At 45.1% G+C, this 26,666-nt stretch overlaps 2 protein-coding genes and 1 non-coding gene across 5 annotated transcripts; 2 read left to right on the plus strand and 1 right to left on the minus strand.

The window, feature by feature from the left end:
* Window positions 1-645: 645 nt before the first annotated feature.
* ERICH5 (glutamate rich 5) lies at window positions 646-12,218 on the minus strand. 3 transcript variants are annotated; one of them, XM_054814268.1, is made up of 4 exons: window positions 12,064-12,218; window positions 7,823-8,242; window positions 5,743-5,859; window positions 646-2,200 (listed from the first exon to the last, which is right to left on the minus strand). In XM_054814268.1, the coding sequence occupies exons 1-4, from the start codon at window positions 12,137-12,139 to the stop codon at window positions 2,163-2,165; spliced, it is 651 nt and encodes a 216-aa protein (XP_054670243.1). In that variant the 5' UTR covers window positions 12,140-12,218; the 3' UTR covers window positions 646-2,162. The 3 variants fall into 3 exon arrangements, with proteins under 3 accessions (XP_054670243.1, XP_054670244.1, XP_054670242.1); XM_054814269.1 differs by lacking the exon at window positions 5,743-5,859; XM_054814267.1 differs by lacking the exon at window positions 646-2,200 and having other exon boundaries at window positions 5,541-5,859.
* Window positions 12,219-21,395: 9,177 nt separating this feature from the next.
* Window positions 21,396-25,503, plus strand: RPL30 (ribosomal protein L30). Its single transcript, XM_054814271.1, has 5 exons — window positions 21,396-21,522; window positions 21,635-21,685; window positions 22,660-22,805; window positions 23,966-24,096; window positions 25,336-25,503. The coding sequence occupies exons 2-5, from the start codon at window positions 21,665-21,667 to the stop codon at window positions 25,383-25,385; spliced, it is 348 nt and encodes a 115-aa protein (XP_054670246.1). The 5' UTR covers window positions 21,396-21,522; window positions 21,635-21,664; the 3' UTR covers window positions 25,386-25,503.
* On the plus strand, window positions 24,977-25,111 carry LOC129203814 (small nucleolar RNA SNORA72). Its single transcript, XR_008576167.1, has one exon. It is a non-coding gene; the product is annotated as a small nucleolar RNA SNORA72 (small nucleolar RNA).
* Window positions 25,504-26,666: the final 1,163 nt, after the last annotated feature.

Here is a 26,666-nt window from a genome sequence, read left to right on the forward strand (position 1 = left end):
GGACTTCTAGAGTAACTGAAATAAACGCTCTTATTTACAGCTATAACAATGGTTCTCAACATAAACAATCAGCCTTAAAATGTTTAAAACTTTTATTTTTTAAGCAGAATTATATTATTTGATTCTATTCTTTAAGACAAAAAGGCTAAGCCCCCATAATTCTCCAATATTTAAAGCTTAGCATATTTCATCTTTTTAGAAAGGAAAAGGAAAAACAGGTTTCATTTGTTGTAATTGCAGAATATGTAAGGACTGAAGATGACTGAGATGGGCCAATACTGTTGAGTCATTGACTGGCTTATACTCCTCTCGTTTCCAAGGAGCATTGCTTAATGACCTAAAGAAGCTGAACAGTGAGGAAAGGATGTATATTGTCACCTCTCCTCCTTGTAGCAACAGCGGCAGAAAGAGTGACTCTGAGGTGAGCAGGTTATCTTGATTCCCTTGTATCGTCATATTTTATTTCCAAGTGCCATCTCCTCTGTTGCTATTAATACTACTGATCTCTGCCACAGAACTCCTCTTGGTTTATGCTTTTAAATTGTTCAATGTAGCTGGCCAACCTGCAACTAGAAGGCTAGGAAAAATAAAAACTCTGCAACATTCACCTACCAAAAAATTCCTAAAAAACCCCCAGAAGTATGCATTTTAGTTCTAAAAGTTTATGGTATTGCCTACAGAAAGTTGACATTAAATGAAGCTGACAAGTTGGTAAGAGTGTTGATAAGCAGAAAACCTCAGATTTAGTGATACAGCCAAGGAATATGAGCTTACACAAATGGCTGATAGGCCAGGGATATAAATTAGATTATTTAATACACACCAAAGTCAGCTGGAGTCAGATGTGCACATGCAGCACAAAATTTAGCTCACAGAGGGGATTTGTATAATTTGCTAGTGACAGCAAAAGTTTTGTGAAGTCCTTTTGTACAATAAAGCTAATAAAATAGCAACGTGTGCTTGCCCTTTTTAGATAACTGACCTTTTCTCCATATTCTACTTTCTTATGCCAGAGAATCCTATAAACAGTCCTCGATGGTCAGTGTTGCAAAGGGACTATACATTACCATTAGAACAAACTTCTACTCTCTATTGGATCTGTAAGATCAATTATATTCAGGGCCTATTTTCACAGGAAATTTGTTTGAAAGCTTTGCCATTCAGCTTCAGCTCCAAAATGATTATTTAGCATTTTGGAAAATAACCCAACACAGCCCCTGATAGCATACTTCTTCTGGAGGACAGCACCACAGGGAAATAAAACAGATGAGCTCTCCTTTGAGAAAGGGCTTATATACGTCTCTGGTTAGAAATCTGTTTTAGAAGCCACAAACGCATATGAGGAGCTACGCAACTAGAGACAGGGTATTAATCACCATGAATGTTAACATCCATGAAGTAGTTATCTTTATATTTCAATTGTGCTAGAATTTATAAGACTAAAACATCCTACTCATAGTTAAAAATGCGCTCTTCTCCCTGGTTTTGCAGAAGTCATCACATATATTGTACTACTAGCCTTGCAATAAATTCATGTTTAAAAATGGAGAGCGAGCAGCAGAGACCCACTTGGGTCCTTAACACCGCACCCTGTATACCTTCCATTTTCTGACAAACTAAACTAACCTCTGCATTTAGTTACAGCCTGGTAAATGTGCACTTTTGTCTTCCAGTCCTCTACGTGCTACGCATGTCAGTAGCTCCATATGCTGGTAGTCCAGGCACTTGGAGACATTGCCTGCATGCTACCATTATTAAAAAAAAAAAAAAAAACAAACCAACAAAAAAAGCGACATTATATTCTTTATCCCATATAATGCTGGTTGAAGGTTTCAAAGGTTTGAAGAAGTTAGTTATCTGAACGTGGAAAAATCCTAATTGAAAACTGAATGGTTCTACTGATGTCGGAAAATGATCCCACTGTGCTAGATATGTAGAGAAGGCCACTCTGTGGCAGGGAGGTGAAAATTCAGGTATTTCAAACACTTGAAGTCTTGGCAGCTTGACTTCAAAAATATATATATTACATAAAACTTCTTCTGATGCCTCTTATTCATGTTTGTGGCTCGTGACTCAATCCATAAAAGCTTTTCTATTTTCCCAACCCAGTAAAATCAAAAAATGTTCATGTGGACAGAAGAGCAGGCCCAAGAAGAGGATGTTCAGAGATGTAACTTCTGTTCGTTGTTATTAGCTGTTTCTGAAACACATGGAAAAATTAATTTAACAATTAGTGGAGGGTACAACTTGATATTAGATAAATCTTACAGGAATTCTGCTCTTCTCCCAGATCTGTGAGGATGTTCTGTGTGGACCTGAAACAGTCACAAGCATCCACTGCCTCTGCTTCCTCTTCCTCCATCCCATTCATACGCAGTCTTCCTCTTGCAGGCATTAACATCGCCTATATGAAATCCAGTTATGCTGTAACAGTCTTCTGCTCCTCCACAATTTTCTCTTAACTTTTGAAATCACTGCATAATTTCAGTCATATTTGATACAGAGGCAAAGATCTCATGGACACTAAATCGTACATTAGCCTTAAGTAAGGACAAGAGGCAAAGGGTGTAAATTCAAGCACAGGGAATTACATTTAAATGTAAGAAAAGCTTTTTTCTTTACTGTAAGGGCAATTGACTGATTGGGACAGGCTGCCCACAGAGTTTGTGGAGTCTCCATCCTTGGGGATATCCAAACCCCAACTGGACAACCTGCTCCACCCGACCCTGCTTTGAGTAGGAGGTTGGACTAGACGATCTCCAGAGCTACCTTCCTACCTCAACTATTCCATGATAACGTACAGTTGAGGAACGGCACCCAGCCCCTGAAACTCTATGTGTTGGCCATCAGCAGCCGAGAAGCTATGAGTCTCGCTAGCTTGCTTGACAGCTAAAAGATGTTGCCCAAGGGGATGATTGGCAGAAATCATAGTGTTGGACCACTCCAGCTCAAGGTACTTCTTTCCCAGCCAGAAGGCCTTGCAAGGATAGGTTGGGAACATGGGACTTCCTGTAGTGAATGGTGGTATTACCACAAGGCTGGGCAGGAAACACAGGGAAGATGGGAATTTTGCAGGGCAATGCAGGTGACAGGCGAGAGACAGCCAACTGCAGTGACTGCAACAAAGAGCCTGGCAGTTAATCTGCATTAACATTGCTAATATAAGGCGGGGAAAAAAAAAAAAATCCCCTTTAGTGGTTTTGCATTCAACATGCTTAGTGTGTCACTGAGCATTCCCTTGTTCAGAGATGGACCTCAGCTACCTCTAGAGCACTGTTTATTTTGCACTAGGACCAGCTCATATCCTCTTAGTTGTACCCTCTGAGAGGCAAGACTGAATGTTTTTGATCTCTGACAAAGTAAGAATTTTTCCATTCCCTTTAGCGATCTTGCTTCCCTGCCCAGAATCTTGTCTTAGTTCTGCAATATCCTTTCAAGATTGAAGAATTGCTCCCTTACACAACAGCCTCCCAGATATAAATGGCCACTCTTCCATTCTTAACCTTGTTTGCTTTTCTCGCCCACAGCTGTTCTCTGAGCTGTCTGCATCGGTACACTCCTATCATCTGAAATGTATTATGGACATAGAAGCAGGGCTGCTCTTTCTGTTTCCTTACAAAACTGTTGGGATGAATATTGTCAAGGCAGGTAAATGCAGGAAGTAAGTATTTCATAAAACCTGTAATCATTACATGATGAAATCTCTTATTCTTTGGGAGGAGGATGATGCTGCTCTTTGAGGTTGCCCAGAAGCAAATTAAGTGCTTTGCTGAACTCACAGCACAGACAGATAATTCTTTGTGAAAGCATAGAGGCAAGACATTAAAAACAAGTTTAGTGAATAAACTTTTTGAGACTTCATAGGCAAAGCTATATGGCATCTGTTTGAAGATCCTGCAAGAGTTCAGTTGCCAACAGCCAGCACTAGCGTGTCTTCACAGGCTAGCTTAAAAAGTAACAATATAAAGGTGACCAAGTTAAACAGATGAGAATTAAAGGGAGGTGAGTGCCTTTTTTTGGTCTCTGCTTATCTAATCTCACTTGAGTAATCACAAGGTCATAAAGGCAGATATACCTTGACACAACAGCTTGACCACCACCCCACTGGTCTGCCAGGCTGCAGTGCTCCTGCTGCAAACCATTTTTCTTGATCCTGCAGCACAGGCGGAACACGCTGTGTCACTGCTGTCAGTGTAACTGAGACAAAATAGCACAGGCATGCCTAATACGTATGGCAAAACTCACTGAACCACCCTCTTGACTACAAGTTTTGTGGACAGCTAAGACAAAGAAAATTATCTTGGGCACAGTTCAGGGTGTTAAAGACTCAGCAGTGCCAGCAGCTGTAAGACAGGGGGCTGCTCTGAACTGCCCTGTAGAGCAGTGGCTCTTCATACTTTGTCTTGTAGTCCCTCTTGTTTAAGAATCTCTTACATGGCTGCTCCCTGCAAGGCAATCATTGCAGATATTCAGTGGCTCCCCTCTTGGAGAAGAACCTGTCCTTCTCCACCAGTTACAGAAGGTGGCTCGCAAAACTCTTGCCCATCCTTTCAAATGCACGTTTCTGGACCTGCCCAGCAACACTCTGCCCTGCTGGAACACACAAGTTTGGTGCTTCCAGTTTATCTCCCACCAGACAAAACTCTGCATCCTCCCAGCCCATCAGGAAGGATGACAGATGTAGCATGCCTTGCTGGTCTGTTTAAGGGAGTCCTCACCGGTTGTACTTAACAGCTCAAAGGCTGGAGCATCCCAGGTGCAAAAGGTTAAGTTGAAAGTCATGAAAGGTGCTGGTGTAAGGTATCTCCCACTCTTTCTGCTGAAGCTGCCCTCTTCTGAATTGCAGACGTACTCACTAGTCCATACAGGTTTTGAGCACGGCTACGTAGGCCAGTGGTTAGGAGGGAGGGGAGAGGGGGAAAAGTGGGTTCAATCATTGCAGTGATGTTCACTGGGGGAAGGGAGGAAGTGTCTGCATTGCCTGCTCATCCTTTTCCACATTCTGGCAATACCATGGGGTAACCTCTGCCTGCTAGGGCATGCAAACACCTTATGGGATGGACTCAAAATAAACGAGCGTGGCATTCTTAGTAAACGTGGAGGAAGAAGAAATAACTTTTGCAGAAAGACTGTGATGACAAGAATTGTGAATGTAATTTCCAAGTCTGCTTAGAGTGACAGTCCTATCCTCTTGAATTCTTCTCTTCATTGGCATTAGGATTTGCCAAAGGCACTTTATTTGGCCTGTGATTTTTCCTTCCCACCATGTGACTGCATTTCTGTGCAATGTGTTTTCATCCCAGTGCTACACTGCTGATTTCAGCTGATAAGGAGAACGAGGGGACCTAAAATGACTGGCATAGAATGGAAATCACAAAGCAGCATTAAGGCATTAGCTCATAAAAACAAGACTGCAAATAATAACAAGCAGAGTCATGAAGATTTTTATTTTCCAAGACTGCATGTTACAGTCTAGCATTCTCCCCAAACAGGGATAATTTATCACCAGTAAGACTCATGTATTATATAAAGATGACCCATGTAAAAAGCATGACTTCCAATTGATTGCTTCCAAAAAGATCTCTTAATGTAAACAAAAATATTTATGACTCTCAGGTTAAAATGCAGAAAGCAGCTGTATGCTGGCAGGGGGGTGACAAGATGTGCTCATTAAGATGTGCACAGTCTTTTCTGTCTCTTAAACAACAACCCATGTGGTCCTTCCCTCCTCTGTCAACATACCTATCTCTGTCGCTGCTGCACCATCCACAGCTTCTCCTGTTTCTTCTTCTTTTGTTTCAGGCCCTCCACTTACTATCTCACTGAGCAGCTCAGTTTCCACCTGTTCTCCCGTCTCACCTGGGAACAGTAACCATGGAGATCAAATTAGGATCCACTGAGAAAAGCACCAAGTGCCCCAGCTCCTTTCTGTAAACCTGACTTGACTTTGTGATCTCTCCAATGCCCTCTACCAAGGTTCCTCCTGAATGAATCCATAGGGAACAGGATGCTCCCAATCACTTTCCATCACCCAGCTACATGCATGCCTCATGCCCGTAAAGTTCTCCTGAAGCTTGGCACTCTATTCAATACACATCAGGAGTACTATTTCTGTTCAAATTATTTTTCCTGGCTTTTATTTTATATATGTGCAGTTTTATTTGCAATTGGAACAAAACAGAAATAGAAAACACGGTAACCCTCTGGTCTGGCTGAAACTGCGCTTTCCCTGGGAAGCTGCTCCCTAATTCGTTTACGTGCAGAGCTACTGAAGAATAAAGGAAAGCAAAACGGGTGCTAAGTATCATATGCACCACAGCATAAAATTGGAAGGTCCCTTCTTCATCATCTACCTCATGGAAAGATAATGCACCCAAGTGAAGTTACTACTTCTAGCTTGGAACACATAGGAGCAAACCTCTTTTTCCCAAAATCCTTGTTCACTCGCCCTGCAAGCAGTGTGAATCGCTTGGTGGTCAAAGCCCGATAACTGATCTTCAGGCAATCAGTCAATCGTAAACATGTTTCCATGGGCATGAGGCCGTACCACAACATTCAGGGCGTACTGCTCTGCCTCCAGCACTACGCCTTGAAGCTTAGAAATGGTGATTAATGAAACTGGAGTTTCCAGCTGGCCAAGACTACGCGTTTTACAGGTTAGCAGCCAGTCATTTACTGCTTACATAAAACAAGACTTTATTCCAAAGGATAGATGCCCATTTTATGTAGAGGAAACCTCAAAATTCTTTTGTGAAGAGACACAGGAGAGGACAAGCCAACCACCATGCTCAGCTACTGGGATGCAGAGGCAGATTTGTATAGCCAGTTCAGCGACGTGCATGGCAAAGCCTCAGGGTTAGTGGTAGTGCGTATCACTGGCTCTGGGCTTCACGCAGATCAGTCCTTTTCCTGCACCTTGCACTTCTTCAAGGCAAATGTGGAGTGAGGAAGGCTGCTGATACCACGTTTCCCTGCAGAGGAATACTTTTCATGTGCTTCACCTGCTTATTCCCTGAAGAAATGCTCCCCCAGGAAGTATCTGATTCCTCACCGAGCTGCTTTGTACCATTTAGGAGAAATCTGATTCCTCCTGTGAAGTGTTCACCTCCTGCACGTGCAGTCCATGGGGACGTGTCCTCTGGACACTAACCCAAAGATGAACACAGCCTGCAATCTCTGGGAACAAGCACACCTCCTGCGAAAGGTTGCTCTCACATGGAAGTCCCTGCCATCTCAGACACCACTGCTTGCTCACGCAGCCTTCCTCCCCAGACAGTCAGCTCCAAACATTTTTGGAAAGGCCAGCTCTATGTCCCTCCTATTCTGCTTGTGTAGTAGCCAAGCTTCCAGGACAGACTGGATATGCCAGGGGTGCATCAGAGATGCTTTTTCTTCTACATCCAGGCATGCACCCTCCAACTTCATGTGCACAGGAATGGTTGCTTTATAATTAATACATGTGACTAAGTGATAGAGCCTTTGGCCTCTGCAAATGTTAAGGAACATGTCTGAGCTCCACAGAAACACAACGTTTTAAATGAGGGCTATGGTGGGGCATTTTACCTGCTAAGAACAAAAAAGACATGAAATGAAATAGCAGAGATAATGACTGGAAATGCTGATTAAATTTATTACAGCTTGGACTTGTGAGTCTGAGGCATCTCCAGCCACATTCTTCTATGCCCCACATTGTACAGACTCCCTGGACCAAATTCTGACTCCAGAAGTTCATGCGAGGCTCTCATTAAAGTCAAAAGGACCCCCCCACAAGTCCCTGGAGGCAGAATTTTGTCTCCTGAATTTATGAAAGCACAAATATTACCCTCGACGAGGTTGTCCTCTTCAGTAATATGTACTTTCTTGATGATTTCCACTACAGAGGTGTCACTGCCCTCTACCAGCCCACTGTCCTCTGCTGGTTCTGGCGGTGGTACCCCAGCGTCTTCTCCTGGTGCTGGAGGTGAAGGCCCATTGCTCTCCTCTCGCCATGCAGACGGCAGCTCAGAGCTCTCCTCTGCTCCTGCAGGCAGGGGCTCGGTGCCCTCCGGCTCCTCCCTTTTACTGACCAAATCGATCTTCTCCTCTACAGCCAGAATCATGGCCACAGCCTCCTCTCCTGGTGGATGCTCGCCTGGGTTTATCTCCTTAGAGGCAAGACTCACATCCTCCACTGGGTCCAACTGTGTTTGGTCAGCTACGGTTTCATGATCATCTGCAGTCGGGGTGTTTTCACCTGATGATGCTTTTAGTTACAGCAGGACAAGGGAAGAAAAAAGAGAATTATAGAAAATTGGTGAGTCGGCATGTAAGCTAGATGAGACCTAGACCCAGAGGGGACTGCACAAGCACTACCTGTCAAAGACCTCCCACCTGACTACGGACAACACTTCTTCACAGGTCTGCTGCTCTTACACAAATCCGGAAGAGGATGGTGCTGCTCTTACGTTAAAAAAAAAAAAAAAAGTTTTGGCTTGATGCACATCATATATTTTTATATGAAGAGAGCTGACTTGTTTACAGGTCAACATTCTATTACATTTTGCCTTACGGAGCTGAAGCGTGCAGGAGGTTTGCTGGTGACGGGATGCGATGCAAGGAAGCACCTTTTCCTGCCCCAAACCAAGCACAGAATCAGCGCCCCGTGTGGGAGGGAGCTGCTGCCCTGGGCTGCACGTGGGAAACTTCTGGTGGTGCCTCTGGGTGGGCTGAACAAACAACACCGAGAAGAACTTTCTCATTCCAGAGGGTGAGCAGTGCCCATTTCTCAAAACAAAAAGCAGTTTGTTTGCCTTTTTAAATAGTAAACTACCATTCACAGAATGCTTTGTCTAATAAAACATTCAACAACAGGAGCCGAAACCAATTAAAACTTCCACTTCTTTCATCTTTCATCAACTTACTGGCTAAGTAAAGCAATGGGCCATTTTGGCAGACAAAATTTATGAATAAAGAAATGGCAAAATTGCTCTGACAGGTATTTAAGGATAAAAGTTGAAGACTTGAAATGAGCTATACGTACATATCAGACTGACTTAATAACTTTCTGATTAGATTCAGTTTGACAAGAGCTTGTACTTAACCTTCTCCAAAGGAATGCCAAGATGAAACCTCTGAGAATTCATGTACAAAATCTGTTTATATAATAATTACGAAACTGGACAAAATGTTTTTTTCTGAGTAAATGATTGAAGCATCAGAGCCAGTGAGCAGAACCGTACGATACTTCATACACACATAGATGATCAGTGAAAAAATGTTTTTAAAACAGCTGCTTGAATACTGCTGCTCTTAAGAGAACTTCACAGTTCTGAAGCATTCAAGCAAAACACCTCCCTAGCAAATGTCACCTGGTTAGCATGTGCCTGTAGACCTGAGGAAGGATGGCAAAGCCAGGAGGAGAAGAACAAGAACAGGGGATCTGGACTGTAAAGACAGACAGAAAGCAACTTTGACTCTGGGACATATCAAATCTCATTTGTCCTGGGAACTGTAAAGCCATCCAAGGTCCAACCCAACCCTCCAAATTCACAGAGGGTATCTCAGAATGTATCTCAGAAACAGGAGGTAAGCTCAGCTATGTGCAACAGACCGCAGAGCCACACAAGGCAGCACCCCGCCTCTGACTGCTGCTGAGGGGCTGTAGAAAGGGCAGAGGGACCCAGCCCACGGGGCTGGGATTCAGTCCGTCAGTGGACATTCCTCTGTGAACCTGCCCAAGCCCCTCTTCACTCCATTAACACCCTTAGCCTCCACCATGACCAGTAGCAATGAGGTCTATGGCCCACTTACACCCCCCTTAAACCACCTTCTGGCTGGTTTTAAGCCTGCTGCCAGTCATTTCACCAGGTGACATAGTTCTTGTGTTAGGAGAAACAGCAAACATATTTCCCTGTTTACCTTCTCTAGATCTCTATCACACCTTGTCTTCCAGGCACTCCTTTTTCCAACACGAAGCTCAACATGAAACAGATACTCAATCAGAATAACAGTAATTCTTAAACTTAGGCTACTCTAAGCACTGACTAAAAAAAGCAGTGTATGCTCAGAGACCACAGACTTGATCTTTTCACATTTTATTTTTTACATCTTTAGACACTTCTCATGCCTTCACCTTGCTTGGTACCAGGTGGACAGGAAGCATTTAAAACCTACAGACAGAAATAAATGAGCCATGAAAACTAGCATGTTATACAGAGTTTTCAATTGGTGTTACCAGTAAAAGAAACAATTCAACCCATTATAACTAGGAATCTCCTCCAGCTCCTATGAACTTCAGTCCTGTAACTTCCATCTAGCCCTCTCTTCATCAAGATGTTTTATATAAATTGGATTATAAAATACTGCCATGCAACGCAAGACCTGCACTGCTGGAAACCCTGGAGGAATTCCTCTGCTCTTATGTGAAATGCAAAGAATTCTCTAATATGGAAAAAAATAAATCCTCGCAGTAATCTGTTCAATACCTTTATCCCCAAGAAGAATGAACATCATGTGGCAGTCAGCGTTCCTAGGATGCCTTCTAGTTTTGTTTTATTTTTAAATTTATAATTTTTTTCCCTTCTGTAGACAATTTCAACTGGAGAAACAATGAAAAGCACAGTGTATTTCAGCGGGCCATGGCCACAGTATTTTCCTGTTTGCCTTCTTTCTTTCCTTTTGGAAAAGCCTCACATTTTTGTGATCTACACTTCAATGGAAGGAAATTAAGTACATTTTTTCCCTATTAACACATTTAGAGAAGTTTCTTTCAAATTATCCTCTCTTATTAAACTAAATAACTAACCTATCTGGCCGGTAACTGCCCAATTAACGGAGATCTTTCGGCTGTAATTACAAACTGCACTTTATCATTGCCATGGCATTAGTTTATGTATTTAGTGCATTTCATAACCTGTCCTAACATGGACAGGCCTTTAGACAGAATTCCTAAAATACTCAGAATAAATTACTTCAGTTGTTTCCCTGTGCCCTTCAGTGTTCCTGTGCAAGTATCTTTCAGCAGAGGATGGAAAGGCAGAGGAATTTGGTACACTGACCAGGTGAACAAGACAGCAGGTACAGTATAAAGAGATTTCTGCTGCTGTTTTCAGCGTGGCTCCTCGGTTTGCAGATGCATGCTGGCTCTAAAGTGGCACAGACAGTGCTCACCCCACACAACCTGCTGTCGTTTCTGCAGTCACAAACCACAACACCGCAAGGCAACAAACGGAAAATAATCCCATACAGAAAACACGGATGCTGCAGCCAGAATAACAGCAACAGATGATATTTATAACTCAAGAATACAGGGAAGAAACACAGTAAAATGAAATACAAACATTTGTGTATACATCTAAAGATACATCTTCAGGATGTATCTTTCTGGAGAGGCCAATATCTGGAACTGCAGCATTCAGGTTCTTATACATCCAAACCTCCCTTGGAGCAAGGAGCTAAATATGATGAATATGGAAAGAAAGTTTTAACTTCCACTGAACAGCAAGGATATTCTTATGGAGCATCCTACAAATACGCCTTCTACCCAAAATAAATCCTCTGTGACTTGAGCCGAATCAAAGTCACAAGAGTATTGCCGGTGCTGGAAACTGTGTTGGCGTGGATGTATAGATTTTATAAGAAACAGGAAGGATCGCAGGGTCAGGTATTGCTAGTTCACTATTATTTTAAAGGGGGGAGAAGCGTTGCATATACAAGGTATTACACAAAAGGATCAACCGCAGAACCTGTCTGTAAATTTAAAACAAAACAAAGAAAGCTCTGCGGATGGGAACGGCAGTCAGTAACTTATTCATCTACAAGAAGCAGCAGCTGACGAAGTCATCACTCAGGAGGCGCAGCTCCGTCGACAGCGTGGCCACGATTAAAAGCCGGGAGAAACCCGACGGGCTCCTGGCCCCCCGCGATGTGACGCCCACCCGCGGCGCCCGCCCAGGGACGGGACCACCCCGCGGGCCATCGCGGGGGCTCACAGCAGCGCGGCTTCCCACCCTCGGCAAGCTCGGCGCAATCCCCGCGGGCAGCCCCCCCGCCCGGCGCCCCCCGGCCCGGCCCGGCCCGGCTCACCCCGCGGCGGCGGCCCGGCGGCGGCGGTGGTCGGCGGCTCCTGGGGGCGGCTGCGGGCGCTGCTGGAGCAGCCCATGGCGGGGCGCGGCGGCCGGCGCTGCAGCCTCTGCCCGACTGCCCGGCCCGGGGCGGGGTGAGGAGGGGCTGGAGGTGCCGCCGTGCAGCACCACAGACGGAGCGGGGGGGGCCGCAGGGGTGGCCCTGGCGATGGTGCCTTAACCACCCCCCGCGGCCGGCGGGGCTGCCCTGCTCCCCCCGGGGCACCCGGCTGGTTCATTCCCGCCCTCGAGGTGTTTTTCTGTGCTGTGTGCGGGTGCCACAAGGTCAAAGTGGCAGCAGCCGAGAAAGGGACTGCAGGTCTGTGTGGCAACAGCTGGAGACCCGTGAAAGTAATCCTGGGTGCGGGTACGCGTAGGTAAAACTCACTAGCAAGCTTCGGGCCAGGTTAGCATCGAGTAGGGGGAGACTCATACACGTGTGAGAGGGTCCAGGGTCTGGGCAGGGATATTAGGCGAGTTTGGAGGCCATGCTGATGTTCGAGGGGCCATGAATATCGTCGTGCTTATGAATTTGAGACTGAGGGTGTGGGGTGTCTGCAGGGAACCCCAGTCTGGACCAGACAGAGAGGAGCACCCAGACTGGGCTATCTGCACTTACAGTGCATGTGGTATATATAGGTGCATGCACGCACGCATGCACATACACGCACGCTCGCACACACACACGGCACCAGCTCAGCCTTGCTACTGGCCCGTTCTGCAAACAGGAACAGCAGTGGATGCATCCATGGGACTGGGATGGTGAGACCTCCGGGATCTCAGCAGCTGGGAAGGGAAGGAGAATCTCCAGGTTGCAGAGTCCTCTGGATTCAGCAGCCACCTGTAACACCCTTACCATCAGCCTTAAAGGTAAAATAAAGCTAATATGATTTTTGTATTTGCATATAGGCAAGTCATGTCCAGGGAAGTCCAGGTGGCTTAGAAACTTTCTAAGAGTAAGAATGAAGAATGTTTGCCATATATTTGCTTGCATAAGCAGGTACAGTGTGTTTTATTTATTGCACCCAAGACATGTTATCCTTCAAATTTAAAGTAATGACCCATTCTTCTAAATAAATGGTGGGTTTTTTCCATCCAGAGACTTGTCCAGACAAAACTGTCTTTGGACATTTGTCCAGGGTTTGTTGATGTCCTGTAGCCAAGGTGGACCAGTAGCAATAACTCCACCCAGGCTGTAGGACATATGGAAATCCTGGACATGCATTATATCGTATGGTACAGGTACTATCACTGTACCGCAAGTGTCAAGCTCTGGTACACCTAGGAAAAACTGATATGGATAAGGTATGTATTGTATGGATATAAGTTGTACCCTGGAGCCATCAGACTCACTGCATGTGCAGTGCACACTGAGTGCACCCGTCACTCTGGGAAATCACCTGGCAAATGTGTGAGGAGCAACACAGAAGGGAACACACCAGTAAGCCTAAACATATTAACCTCTTCTGCTTCCTCAGCTTGAGTTCATTTTTAGGACATTTTTTGAAAATAAAAAAAAAACCACCCTGTAGGCTGTATAGATTTATCTGTGGCTACATACAAGATTTCTACCAGACACTAGAAGGTGAGATGCTGGTAACTTCAGCATTAGCAAAGCATGCTGCAGTGTAAGCACAAAAGCAGAAGTGCAACAAAGGGCTTAGCAACTTAAAAGTTAATTTCAGAAATAATCTTTCACGCGTGAAATCCTGACAGCTCTGCGTCAGGAGTTGGGTTGGTTCCCTACACAGCACCTGTGGGTTCCGTACACAGCACAGATGTGGGTGCCTCAGCATCAGAGGTGGACATGCGTGTGAAGACACCCAGGCACCCACTTACTGCCTCCCAACTGGGATGGGCTCTGCTGCCACAGATACGAAAGCAGAAGTGTCTGTGCTTATGGAGGAATCCCAACAGCTGAGGAAGCTGCCTGCAGACAGCACATATGCAAGGGAGGGATGGCAAACATATCTGATATCCTACCTTTCTTCTACAACCTTCTTTCAGAGAATAAAGGAAGGTGGCTGGGCCACCAGGACAGACTCATTGAGCACTGGGCACTGAGGAAAATAAAAAAAGGAAAGCTACGTTCACTTCTTTCTCTTGCCTGTGGAGCTTTGCACCTGCTTCCCTCCATGTCCTAGCTAAAGGGTAAGCTGTGCAGAGTGTACCTACCATCCATCTTACTGAAACAGCAGAGAAAGGAATTCAAGCTTTACGAGGCCAGAGGGAGGGAACATGTGTGGGCATGTGTCAGCAGCCAAGGGCGCTCACTGGGAGCCAGGGCTGCTCTGTACTTCGTGTTCTTTAAACAGGCCTTGGAGAAGGTACAGAAATAGGAATGAGAACCCGAGGGTCATTCATCAGGTGACTCCCAGAATCACTATGTAACAATTTTATGCTCTTCTTTCGTCCTCCCATGAGTAAAGGAGAAGTTGCATCTTTTCAGCAGGAAGACTGGACACCACAGAGCCAGTGCTGGAGCTGTAGGGCCACAATAGGACAAGGCTGCACCTCCGTGTATCACCTGTCTCCTGCAAGACTAGAGGAATGTGATTAACCAGCTCTGGGACCCTGCACACAGTGCTGGAGGTATGAGTCCAAGTGACACTGCACAAGACAGGAGCTTCTGTGCCATTGCCACATACCAAGGTCAGGCTTGGACAACGTGTGGCCTCTGCAGATCATTCAGCAGATGCACATTCCCGCGGGATACCGTGCTGCTCTGCAGCTGCCACTGTGCCACTGTCCTACCTTGCTGGGAGCACCAAGATGATCACCACTCCACCAAAAGCAGTAACTCCGTGGGTGTACCATGGGGGCAGGTTACACATGCTGATGTAGATCAAGAGTTCACCATGCAAATATGAACTGGTGCACCTTCCCATCTTCCCTTCTTCAGGCCTCTCTATAGCCAAGCAAACACCACTGAGGCCAATATAAGGCTGGGGCTGATGCCAGTTAGTTAGGCTCAAAGTTTTTATTTCTACTTTCTAGACAGTGTGTATCTCTGCGTGCATGCTCACCTATTGGCCAGGGTAAGTGGTAGTGACACACGCTTTCCAGTGAAGATACAAGGTGAGGAGCTTTGGAAGTAGGAGTCTCAGGGTTAAGGAAGTGAGACACAAGTGTGAGACTGGAAATGAGATGAGGTTCCTGGGTGACAGGCGGTGGAGGAAGGCAGAGGCAGGGATGGGAGTGGGTATGGGAGCAGTGGCTATGGCAGCGGCACTCACAAGCTATGCCCTGTGCTTGTACAGAGTCCCGAAACACGACTGCTGGTGATCCAGCGGCTGCAGCATGGTGTTGGCAGATGAAAATCCTTGGTAGCCTTCCCATCCCTTCCCCTGGCACAACACCTCTCCACAGGCTCCCTGCCTGCTCTAACCTCAACCGCCCTGGTACTGCCCTAAATGAAGGCAGTACCAAAGTAGCTAAAAAATAACCTTTAACAACAAACAAATGAAACAATTGTCTTGAACTAGTTATTTTTACAAAGGAAAACAATTTTTTTTTTATTCAGTCATATAAAATGGGAAATTAAAATAAAAAGTAAACTGGGAGTGTTCAGGGATAGCTGTATCTCCAGAGGTAAAGCAATAAATACCTATGTCCTCTTACACACAAGCAGAAATACACTTCCAAGAGCAAACTTTGTAAAGATTTCTGTAAGGTCCTGGCAATTTTTAAGTTCCCCAGGCCAGTACTACATGATCAATCTTGTTTCACTCATTCCAGAGCTCACTAGCTGTTAATAATTTTGAATATTTCAGATATGATTCCTCCTGCAGCTATTAAATTTATATCTGTTTTCTGCTGGGGCTTTCCAAATCACAGTAGACTTTTCAAAACATTATATTAATCATGAGTTTTCTTTTTTAAACTGACTCCTTTTCTCAACCTTTTGGCTATTCTGTACAGAAAGACCAGTACTGATCAAGCAATGAAATATTCTAAATTCTTTATTGTGGCAGATAATTCAGGCCAAATGTTCCACTGATGCAAATTTGCGTAGCTCCACCAAAGGCTGTTCTGTGATGTTGATTTATGAACTGCAGAGAACTGCCTTCTGAAACCACTATTTTTGTTTTGCCTGGGATAGCAATGGCCTTGAAACTTGGCTCCTAGGACATACCCTGTAATTTCCAGGAAAGGAGAGAATCTGAAGATCATCTTATCAGACTAACTACTCTCTTTAGAAATCTGCACCTGTGGATTTCTACACAATTTGGACCTTAGAAAATGTAAGTATCTTGTTGTGCTGGAACTATCTTTAAGCTTGCTACACATATATGTATACATATGTATGTATTTATATATGTATTTATTTAGATATGTGCATACACACACACTCCCTAGCATCCTGTGGACCTGTGCATTACTGGGATTCCAAATTCCCAGTGATCTGAAACAAAGAGCTGCATTTTTCTGCCTGACAATACAGGGGATAGTTTGGTGCATGACCCTGTGAAAATTGGATGAACGTGTTTGCATTTGCTGTAAATGCGATGATTATCAGAGAACACAGTCTGTCAAGTTTAATAGCCCTGACAAGTGCAAAAGGAGAAAATAATGGCTGCAGGTGTTCGCACAATGTCGTCGTGTAATTGTGCAGAGATTTTGACAGGACTAAAAATGTAAGTAAGAGTAGTTTTGCATATTTTCATCCTATCAAAATAGTATGTTTTGGTCATATTGGTAAAATAAAGACGTAGGCCTATCTTTCCAAAAGATCAGTCTTCTTTTTTGAATAGATTCTTATCTTTCAGGGTTAGCGTGGGACCTCTGGCACATGAAGGATAGCTAAAGGTATGCTGCCTCCCTCTTGCAGTGGGTTTCAGAGGTTTTGACTCAAAAGCCGCCCCCCTGGAATGACATCATACATTTCCTGGTTCTTTGCTGGTAACACGTCAGTACCTGTTATCCTCTCAGTCACCCAGTGACTCTGGCAAGGAGCAAGTCCTGAGCTGTACCCATTACCTGCCGATGCTCAGGGAAGGGGGGTGCAGCTGCAGGTGTTCCCCTGTGCCCCTGGCTGTCAGGGTGATCCCCACTTTCTCTCAGATTTATAAAGATCTCAGAAGTTCAGAGAATTTAACAGAATGATCCATCCCGGGCTGTGCCATAGGGTGTCCATGTACCACTCAGTTTTTAGAGTTCAGTATTCCTTTTTTTTCTCTTTCTTCTTTTTCCATTCCATGTCTTCTTTCCATTCTTTTCTCTCAGGTAACTAACCATACGCTGTGTACAACAGCACACATCGTTAGCACATGTACCTTTTTTCTTAGCACCTCATTTTACTGTCACTGGCTTACACATCATTTTTCCATGAGCAATGAGACCGCCCTGTTAACAAGGGGAAGGTATTAGTACCATTGCATTTGAAGGGGCAACGTTTGGGGTTCTCTAACATGGAGAAAAAGTTGCTTTGGGATTTCTCTGCAGAAACACATGTGCCTGTGCTACGTGGACGGGCCTGCACCTGCAGTGTGCCCAGTGCTTACTCCTTGCAGCTGAACTGTTGCAGGAGACCCCATGGGTGATCCTAGCCAGCTCCAAGTGTGGAGGAAAACACACGAACTTGCCCGTCTTCCCTCAAGCATGAGTACACCCAGCCACCGTGGCTTGCACTGTTGTTCACTGATGTGCTGATGTCATGCTGGTGTCGATGTGAGTGCTGCCGCGGGAGCTCCCTGCCTTGCCCTTTCACCTCCCCCTCCCCGGCCACACATTTCCACCCCCGGCAGGAGACATCCCACTGGCTGTACAGTACTGGTGTGGGACAAGTTATCAAACGAAGCACTGACTTGACTTAAAAACAACTCTGGAAAAAAAAAAAAAAAGGCTCAGGGTGGGAATTCCTTCAGCTGCCATCTGTTCCGAAGCCAATGTATCATGAAATTACGGCCCCAGCTAAAGGATGGCCATTAGACTGCTACTCCAGTCATGACTCAGGAATCTGTGATCGCATGCCCAGACTCAAAAAAAATAAGGTTTCTTTATGATCTTAGAAATTTTCCATCTTCTAGATCACTTAGAATTTCTCAGATGCACTGAGTTGATTTCATTTTCCTACATGCCCAAAATGATGAAGTTGTTATCCCAATTTTTGGGATAGGTCAGTGCTCCACCAGGGACTTTTCTCCTGCTGCTTTCACTCTCCTAATTCATGCCTCTAACTGGTGCTTTCTTATACAACCTTATCAGCATTTTAGTGGGGGGAAGGTGGTGAGAGACCTTTGAGCCCACTACTCTCCAGATTTGAATTAAATTACCTCCCTCTCCATTGGAGGATCTGGATGCAGCCACAGTGGCTGCTGTTCATGCAGGGAGAAGTAACGCGGCTTTTCCTGAGGTTGCCAGCTGCTCCCTGGATCTCTCCATCTTGTGACTTGTTTGTTGGAGATGGAGACGTGGTCTGCTGCTTCCCTCCCTGCTTTTTATTTCTGCTGTATCGTGGCCTGGTCGTGGAGGGGAGCTCAGCACCCCCTGTGGAGGGTGCCTGGGTGCCAAACTCTGCCTGATGTGCCTTCCCCCATGCTTTAATTCTCAAACATCTGGACTGTAAATGTGCATCCACTCCCAGCTGCTGTTTTTTAACAAAACAGTGTCTGTATAATATTGTTGAAGGAACTTTGATGGGGCCAAAGTTTTTCCTTCCTTCTACTGTTGCTTTCACCTGACTTGGACTCGTCCTTTGCCTTTATAAAGGACATTTTATGGACCACAGACCCCACAAGTGACTTTCGTGGCCACAGAAGGGAAATTTGGGGAGTGAGAGACAATAGTGCCCATTTCTGCATGTATTCCCCCCCAGACCCTTTTTCCATCCAGATTTAGAGACAGAATTTGGGGTCCAATGACCAAAATGCTTGTCAGAAAGTTCTCTAGGAAATGTAGAGGTTTTTGTTTTGTTTTTTAAACACATCACTGGAAAGAACTAGTTTTATAAACTCTTAAGGGAAGTATTGCATTCTCTCCTAATTCGAGCAGAGGTTGCAAGGGTACCCTTGAAGACAGCTCCCTCTTCCGGAGTAGTGCACGGTTCCCACATTTTGCAAGATAACATAAACCACGGCGTAGTCGATAGGAATCGCACTGAGGACGTCGCGAAGCCCATTGAGCTTTATATTCTCTTGCCAGTAATTTCAACAAGCAAGAAAAGATGAATGCTTCACCTGACCACAACCAACCAGGTAAAAGTTTAAATAATTAAAAGCAAAGTCACAATTTGACGGTGGGAATACAGCAATGCACCTGACTGCTGGGGCATGGAGAAGAAGAGGAACAAGAAAAGAATGAGACATAGAATGGAATTTACTTTTCAGCTGCCAAAGAAAATAAAAGTTTGAAGTACACTTCAAAATTAATTTACTTATACTCTGTAAAGGGCTAAAAATTATTTTGTTTCAGTAAGTGAAGTTGGACTGTAAGGACACATCAAAATATCATTTTTAGATTATTATTTATATAGTACATATATTATTTATATGTGCTTAATATAGAAATTATTCCCAGAGGACTTTACAATTAGACATGGACCAATGTCAGAGTTTCACCTGAGATATTTAAGCTCCGTTTGTTTGGTGATAATTTTTCTAACATACCTTTATCTCATCTTTATCTCAGTGTTAGCAGCTTAGATCTTAATCTAGGTGCTTAAACTGATCTGTCAAAACCTAAGGTGGTTACTCAGTGTCTACACAGAAAAAAATGTGGGGATGATGGTGTGCATTTTGACCAAAGACTGCTTGTCACTGAGAAGGTTATCCTGGTATAAATATTTTGGTCAGGTGTGTGATCGTATACCAGAAAAGTCAGCATAGAGGTAGCCATGCTCGTAGAACGGTATATTGCTATAAATTATTTCCCTTATTTGAAATAAGCTCTATTAATATAAGCATACTAGAATAACTGAATACATGTTTTGGCTTGACTCTCTAGTTTGTTGCTACATATCCCATATTGGCAAAGGCATCAGACTTCTTACAGCCGACAAGCACAATGCTCTCCCATGCTTGTGCTAAGCCAGGCAAGTCTAGAAAAGCTTTTATGCTAACCTTGTAATTTCACACGGAAATGTATACTGTGGGGTGCCTTTCTGGTGCAGTGTGTCCTAACAGCGTGAATTCATACCAGCAGAAGACTTCTTGTCCACTTGTGGTGGACCCCCCGGGTCTCCTCCTGGGGGATGTCACAGGAGAACACCCCAACTCATACCCTGAACACCCACATTGCTTGTGCCCGCAACGCCCAGGCAGGTGCCAGCTGAAGTGGTGCTCGTTGCTCCTCCCTGCACCAACCTGGGGTGCCTGTCCTAGGCCAGGCACTACCGTGGGATCGACTGCTCTTAGCCTGAAACTGAGAACCTCATGTCACAGCCATGCTCGTAGCCAGCATGTGTGCTCAGCAAGCCAGTCTTCAAGCTGATGGTTTCCAGAGAGGTTTCCCTGCACTGATGCCAGCACGGCAGAGGACTGAGCTGCTCTCACACAAGCCAAGGCTGCCACACAGCCCTGCCCAGGCAGGACAGAAGTGCCATCACCTCCAGCAAACCCAGGGGCTTTAGTAAGGGTCCCCAAAGCTGAACCCGCTAACACAGGTGGCCTCAGGCCCAGAGCTATTCCCAAGCTCAGTGGAATGCTTCATGCTCCAAATGAGGTGTTTGCTCAGCCCCGCGGCTGTATCTCATCGGACAGTTTATTTATGACCCTAATGCAGAACCGGGGCAGGCTGATGCCGTCGGGCCTGGCGAAGGGGAGGCACTGCTGCCTTATGGAAAGCCGGCGTCCTCAGTGCTTACCGCAGGGAACGCCAGGTGTCAAGCCAGTACGTGTGTCTATGGCTCCGGCAGCTTGTGGTGCCGAGATTTATCTTCTCCGTAATTTTCCACATCGGCCCTGCGGCAGAAGGGACAGTCCCAGAAATTACATTCCTCACAGGGGAGGGGAGGCTCAGGCCCCTTGGGACTGTCCCTGCAAGGGGCTTCCTTGATCAGCGCCTGAAGTCTCCCGAAGGCTGTGGCGGGGAAAAGGACATTTAAAATCGCTCTGTGAAACGCGGCAGACTGCGGGGAAGGGGAGGGCGAAGGGAGGCGGACGGCAACGCAGCCCCACGCCCACCCCGGCGCTGAGGCTCTGCCCCGCAGCCATGGCGGCGGCCCCGCGCGGCACGGCTCGGCTCGCTGGCCCCGCCCCGCGCTTCGCCAGGCCCCGCCCTACGCCCCACCCGGCGTCCCTCCGCCGCCGCGTCCCGCCCGGGCCGGCCACTGGTGGTTGAGCGCAGGCGCATTGGCGGCCGGAGAGAGGGGCGGGGGGGTGTTGTGCGCGGCTCTCGCGAGATCTGGCGCGTGGGGATCCGCGATGCCTTGTGGGAGCTCGCTCTTTTCTGGCTGCCCGGCCATCTTGGCGGCGCGTCTCCGGTGAGTGGGGCTCGGCCGGGGCGGCGCGGGCGGGCGCGGGGGGCCGCTGCCGGGTCGCTGCCGGGTCGCTGCCGGGTCCTAACCCCTCCCCCCGTTCACCCCTGTGTTCCAGTTACCGCCCGACCCGGCGCAAGGCAGCAACATGGTGGCCGCGAAGAAGACGGTGAGTGGGAGCGGGTCGCGCCGGTCTCACGTGGCGGCGGCCCGGCCTCCGCCAGTGGCGGGCGCTGCGCGGGACGGGGCGGCGGGACGGGGCGGGTCGCGCTGCCGTGAGGCGGAGTGGTCCCGGGCATGGTCTGGGGTGGGGACTGGAGGCGGCGGGGGGCGGCACTGGGCGCAGCCGGAGACGCTTGTTGCGGTCCTCGGAGTTCGGGCTGTGCCCTCCTTGCCCAGGCGGCCAGCCGCGCCCAGCGGCCGCCTCCCACCGGCTTCTCTGTCTTCGGTTCTCTCGTGTGCGCTATCCCGGGCTGCTTACGGGGCCCCCGTGCTAGCTGCAGGAAGGGGCAGCTGGCGCCGAGTTCCTCGTGCGGGTGGAGCTCAGCTTTTGCATTTCCTGCCATGTTCTTGCTTTTCTCTTAGAGCGACTCTGGCAAGTTTCTCGTTAGATGGTGGTGTTCGTCCTTGCAAATGCACTTACCTGTTGTCGTGAGCACCACGCTCCTGTTGGAGTGTCAGCTCACACTGCATGTGGTTACTTGTTTCTCCTAACCGATATAATGCTATTAGCGTGTGCCATGGGAAGAGATGTACTCCAAACTTGGCTTAGATTTGCAAGGTAGAAGTAGTATTTACTTGGACTTGACTAGCTGAGCTTTGATTAAGGCCTGTCAAATATCTCTGGGTGTTACTGATTAACGTGGATAGCCACAACAATGCTTTAAGATGTATTTTCCTATTGTAAGATATGTGGGTAAGAAATATTTTTATAAAGTTGGGGAAACATAGTATGGGCAACCTCCTTATCCACAAGCTTTTTCATACTCATATGGTAGGCTGGCTTTTTTATTCCATGTTGCAAATTATAGGGACATTATTAAAAGCTTGCTTGTATTTGGAATTTCTTCATTTCCTTATGTGCTCCACCATTTTGCAAAATGTAAAGTAACACACAATAATGCTTTTCTACGTCTTTTTCAGAAAAAGTCCCTAGAGTCCATAAACTCTAGGCTTCAGCTGGTTATGAAAAGTGGTAAATATGTGCTAGGATACAAACAGACTCTGAAGATGATTCGGCAGGGCAAAGCCAAGTTGGTCATCCTAGCCAACAACTGTCCTGCTTTGAGGTAAGCAGATGTATGAAAAAGAAATTATATTTAAAACTAAGGTTCTTTGTGCAAATACAGTGTGTACTTCACGTTAATCGCTACAGTGAATTATTAATGCAGATTACTTTGCTGGCATGTTCCAGAGCGCCATGAAATAAAAGCGATGTGTTGTTTGGTGTGTAATGATTTCAGGTCTGAATGTGTTGAAATGCTTCCCAGCACTTTTCTAGCTTTCTAATTCAAAGAGTTTGCACTAACGAAGATGCTGTAAGCTTTTCACACTGAGATAGCATTCATTAAAAGTATAATGGGGGCTGAATTTCTGTGTTTTTTCGAAGTAGTATATGCAAAATAATTTTACAGGTAGGAAAACTGATAATTGGCGCTGATTTAAAATATTTGAAGAACACAAAATTTGCTGTCCAAGTTAAGTTACAAACTTTGGTTCCTGGCCAGTGAAATTGCTTTTTTTTTTTTTTTTTTTTTTTGAGAAGAAAATCTTTACTAACTTCCTGACGTTTTGCTTGTTGAATTTCTGGTCCCTTTTTGTTTTCAAGGGATATTGACAGATTCAGGAAACTGTAAATGCAGAAAACCAAAATTAGATGCCTGAGAAATGGCAGGATTGTTACTGTAGGCAACATGTTAGTGGGGATCTCAAAAGTCCTTAAGGAACAGTACTGACCAGTAGAATCTCTTGGTGGAAGTCACAAGAGAAGGGAATACAGATTGACTCCTGTTTTTTAAAGAAAAATACAGAGTTTCTTTCACAGCTAGTGGCGGTCAGACCTCTGTTCAGCATTTGGCCACTGGGTATCAGCATTAATAAGGGTCATTGCTTACACACTTCGGCTTAGCTCCTACAACCTTTCCCAAATCTGAAAGTCCCAATTCCCCTTCTTCCCTGTAGAAATGAGCCTGCGTAGGAGCAACCTGAGGCTTTGCACTCCAAAAGCGGGTTTGTCCTTACATATGTTCAGCATACTTCTGGATAAAGGTTCCTGAGCCACAACACAGTAGTAGCGATGTTGTCTGGCAAGGAACAGATGTGTTTTTCTGAGTAGGAAGGAAAACTGTGAAAAAGGTTTAAGTGTGATTGGAGTTAAAGCTGCTCTCGCTCTATTACAGCCAATCAGAATTGGTTTTCAGTGCTATAACACCTAGTTTTTGGATTTCAGAAAATCAGAGATTGAGTACTACGCTATGCTTGCCAAGACTGGTGTCCATCATTATAGCGGCAACAACATTGAATTGGGCACAGCGTGCGGAAAATACTACAGAGTGTGCACACTGGCTATCATTGACCCAGGTATGTCTCTCTTACAGGATAGTGACCAAATGGGTGCCTATCATTGGTTCTTCCCTTCACCTCTGAGTAGCAGCACTGAGCAAGTAACATGCAGGGCTGATGACACACTTTGCTGTTCTTTTCCATCGAGTTTAACTCTTAATTAGAATTTCCTCTGACCAAGATCCTGTTGTCTTGTCGGTGCTAGGTTCATAGAACCAGGAATTGCTGCCGCTTGTGTTTGCACATAGGTTCCATTACTGCTTAACCCTGTGAGCATGTGTTGTGTCTGCCTGTTGTTCTGTAGTGAGGTTTCAGTGGCTGGGAAGCAACTTTATGGTCCATGTTTCTGAGCCCATCAGCTAGAATATGAACTGGTGCAACGTGCTGTGTGCATCAACCTTCTGTGACTGGTCTTAATATAAGACAAACGATTGTGAGTTGTCCTGCTTCCCAGAATGATACGTACAAAAATAACATACATGCAGGTGTATACTAATCCAGGGTTGAAAATTAAACATCTTAAAACTGTAAATTTGCGTATAATTATTATGGTTTAGCACTTTGTCCCAGAGAGCTGCTCAGGTTCCTTATATAGACTGCTAATTGGGTGACTTCTCATCCTGTTTCTTCTAAGAGAAGAACTGATCTTTTGTTCTGTTTGACCAAAATGCATATACATGGATTTAATGATTTCTGTAATAAATTTCACCAGATGTTCCCCAAGTGACATTGCTTTGAATTCTCTTTTTCTTCAGAAGACTTTATCTAGCTTTCTTGCATTCAAATACTAGCTGTAAACTTAATTTTCAAAATGTTACTTTTAGGTTTGATTTTGGGCGGGGGTTGGGGGAACTGTAAGCTTAGGAACTGCAAGTGAAACTTATTGCTGTATAATGTAATGCGAATATTCTCGCTGTCCTGATATTTTCGTGATCAGGGGAGGCTAGACATTCGCTATATTAAAACTATGCATTGTGTCCTCCAGGACTAGATTATTGCTCTAGTACTGGCTTTGTAAATGCTAGTGACAGGTACATAATTATTGTAAAAATACTGTGTATGGATTAGCAAAATACAGTTCCGAGTATTTTTTTTTATCAAGCTGTGAAAATTACTTTTTTCCTAAACAGACTGTATTCTTGTTTTCTATTTGTAGAATAAGTGTGGTTTGTGGGAGGTTTTTTAAACTTCTTGACTTATTCCTGAAAACAAATCTTTCTGTGGGTCCTCTTGTAACAATGTATTTTTGTTTTACAGGTGACTCTGACATCATTAGAAGCATGCCAGAACAAACCAGTGAGAAGTAAATGCTGTAAAGGTGTTATTTCTACAATAAAACTGGTTACAGATCTGTTTTAAGAAAAATTTGTATTATACCTTTGCTGGTTTTAGGGAACAAACTATATAAATGAAGATTCATTACCACTGTTGTGTTTCCTGTTCTGTTAGAAATAACTGTCACAGGACAAAGCTTAGGCTTGTTTCTTTCTCTAGAAGTTGTGGATCTTGAGAGGTAAGTGGAGAAAGATTTGATCGTCACAAGTATGGTGCCAAATCCCAACAGGCCAGGACTTCCTTAGATTTTGGTTTTGGAGTGCTAATGCAGAAACAAGTTGTAGTATGAGGTACAGGAGCAAATTTGGGATGTTGGTGGGGGACCTCAAAGGGTTTACTTCCATTAAAAAAATCACCCTATTTTTACCAAATCAGTCACAAAGTACTAATGGAAATTAACGTCTTTTCATTCCAAGAGAATATATATCTGTCAAATGGCAAATAGGATAACTGATAGACATGATGTAGAACATCAACCTTTCAGTAAGATACCAGTTAATGTCTCAAAGCTTATCTTGGTCCTTTTTTTTTTTTAAGTTCTTTGAAGATGCTATGTTACAGACAGATGAGTTGGTGTTCTCAAGTCACTTGCTGAAGACATTGGTATCTTACAGATTTGTGCCTGCTTTGCATGAAACCATGACTGTAGGATGTTCCTTGTTACTAGTGATTATTAACTGAGGTGCCAGCACTTTGCTGACAGGTGGTAAAAGAAACATCTAATGAAAATCAGTCTGTACCGGTGTCCTTGTGGAACTTGCATTCTGTTTGCCAAAGTACATCAGTGCACAAGGTACCTTTTAAAGCTCACTGTTATGTACCTGTGTGCACTCCTTGGCTTATCTGAGATCACTTAATCTAGTTTTGCTCTAGCTGCTTCTGCTATAGACTGGATGAAGTTGTGTAATTCCATTTGGAGATAGTAAGGAGGCAAAACAGTGTGTGGCAAAGCAAAGGAGGAAGTGCTGGTGTCTCTACCTGTTAAACCCCAGATTTGGATCAGTTCAAGAGATCGTTTAGATACTGCCGTTAGTGTGAAAGTAAAGCTAGCAGAAGAGTGCCATCGCTGCCAAGGGGAAGGAGTAAAACTTCAAGGCAGTTCAGTTGGCCAGAATGACTGGAAGCAATGTGCTGTCTTCATTTGTGTGTTAGTGTGTGACAAACAGGTGTGCAGCTTTGTATTGCCCAAAGAATAGTTTCATAATTGAAATACTAGTTGCATTCAGGAAAGTTAGGGAATCGCTGAATGCTGA

Source organism: Grus americana, chromosome 2 (genome assembly GCF_028858705.1).
Source record: "Grus americana isolate bGruAme1 chromosome 2, bGruAme1.mat, whole genome shotgun sequence".
Classification (NCBI taxonomy): Eukaryota; Metazoa; Chordata; class Aves; order Gruiformes; family Gruidae; genus Grus; species Grus americana.

Bases quoted from the DNA above. Each gene is read 5' to 3' on its own strand.
- ERICH5 (XM_054814267.1), bottom strand. From the start codon at position 12,139: ATGGGCTGCTCCAGCAGCGCCCGCAGCCGCCCCCAGGAGCCGCCGACC. The intron at 8,243-12,063 runs GTGAGCCGGGCC...TGTAACTAAAAG, and splicing joins CGCCGGGCCGCCGCCGCGGG to CATCATCAGGTGAAAACACC. The intron at 5,860-7,822 runs GTAATATTTGTG...TACTGTTCCCAG, and splicing joins AGAGGACAACCTCGTCGAGG to GTGAGACGGGAGAACAGGTG.
- RPL30 (XM_054814271.1), top strand. From the start codon at position 21,665: ATGGTGGCCGCGAAGAAGACG. The intron at 21,686-22,659 runs GTGAGTGGGAGC...CGTCTTTTTCAG, and splicing joins TGGTGGCCGCGAAGAAGACG to AAAAAGTCCCTAGAGTCCAT. The intron at 24,097-25,335 runs GTATGTCTCTCT...TTTGTTTTACAG, and splicing joins ACTGGCTATCATTGACCCAG to GTGACTCTGACATCATTAGA.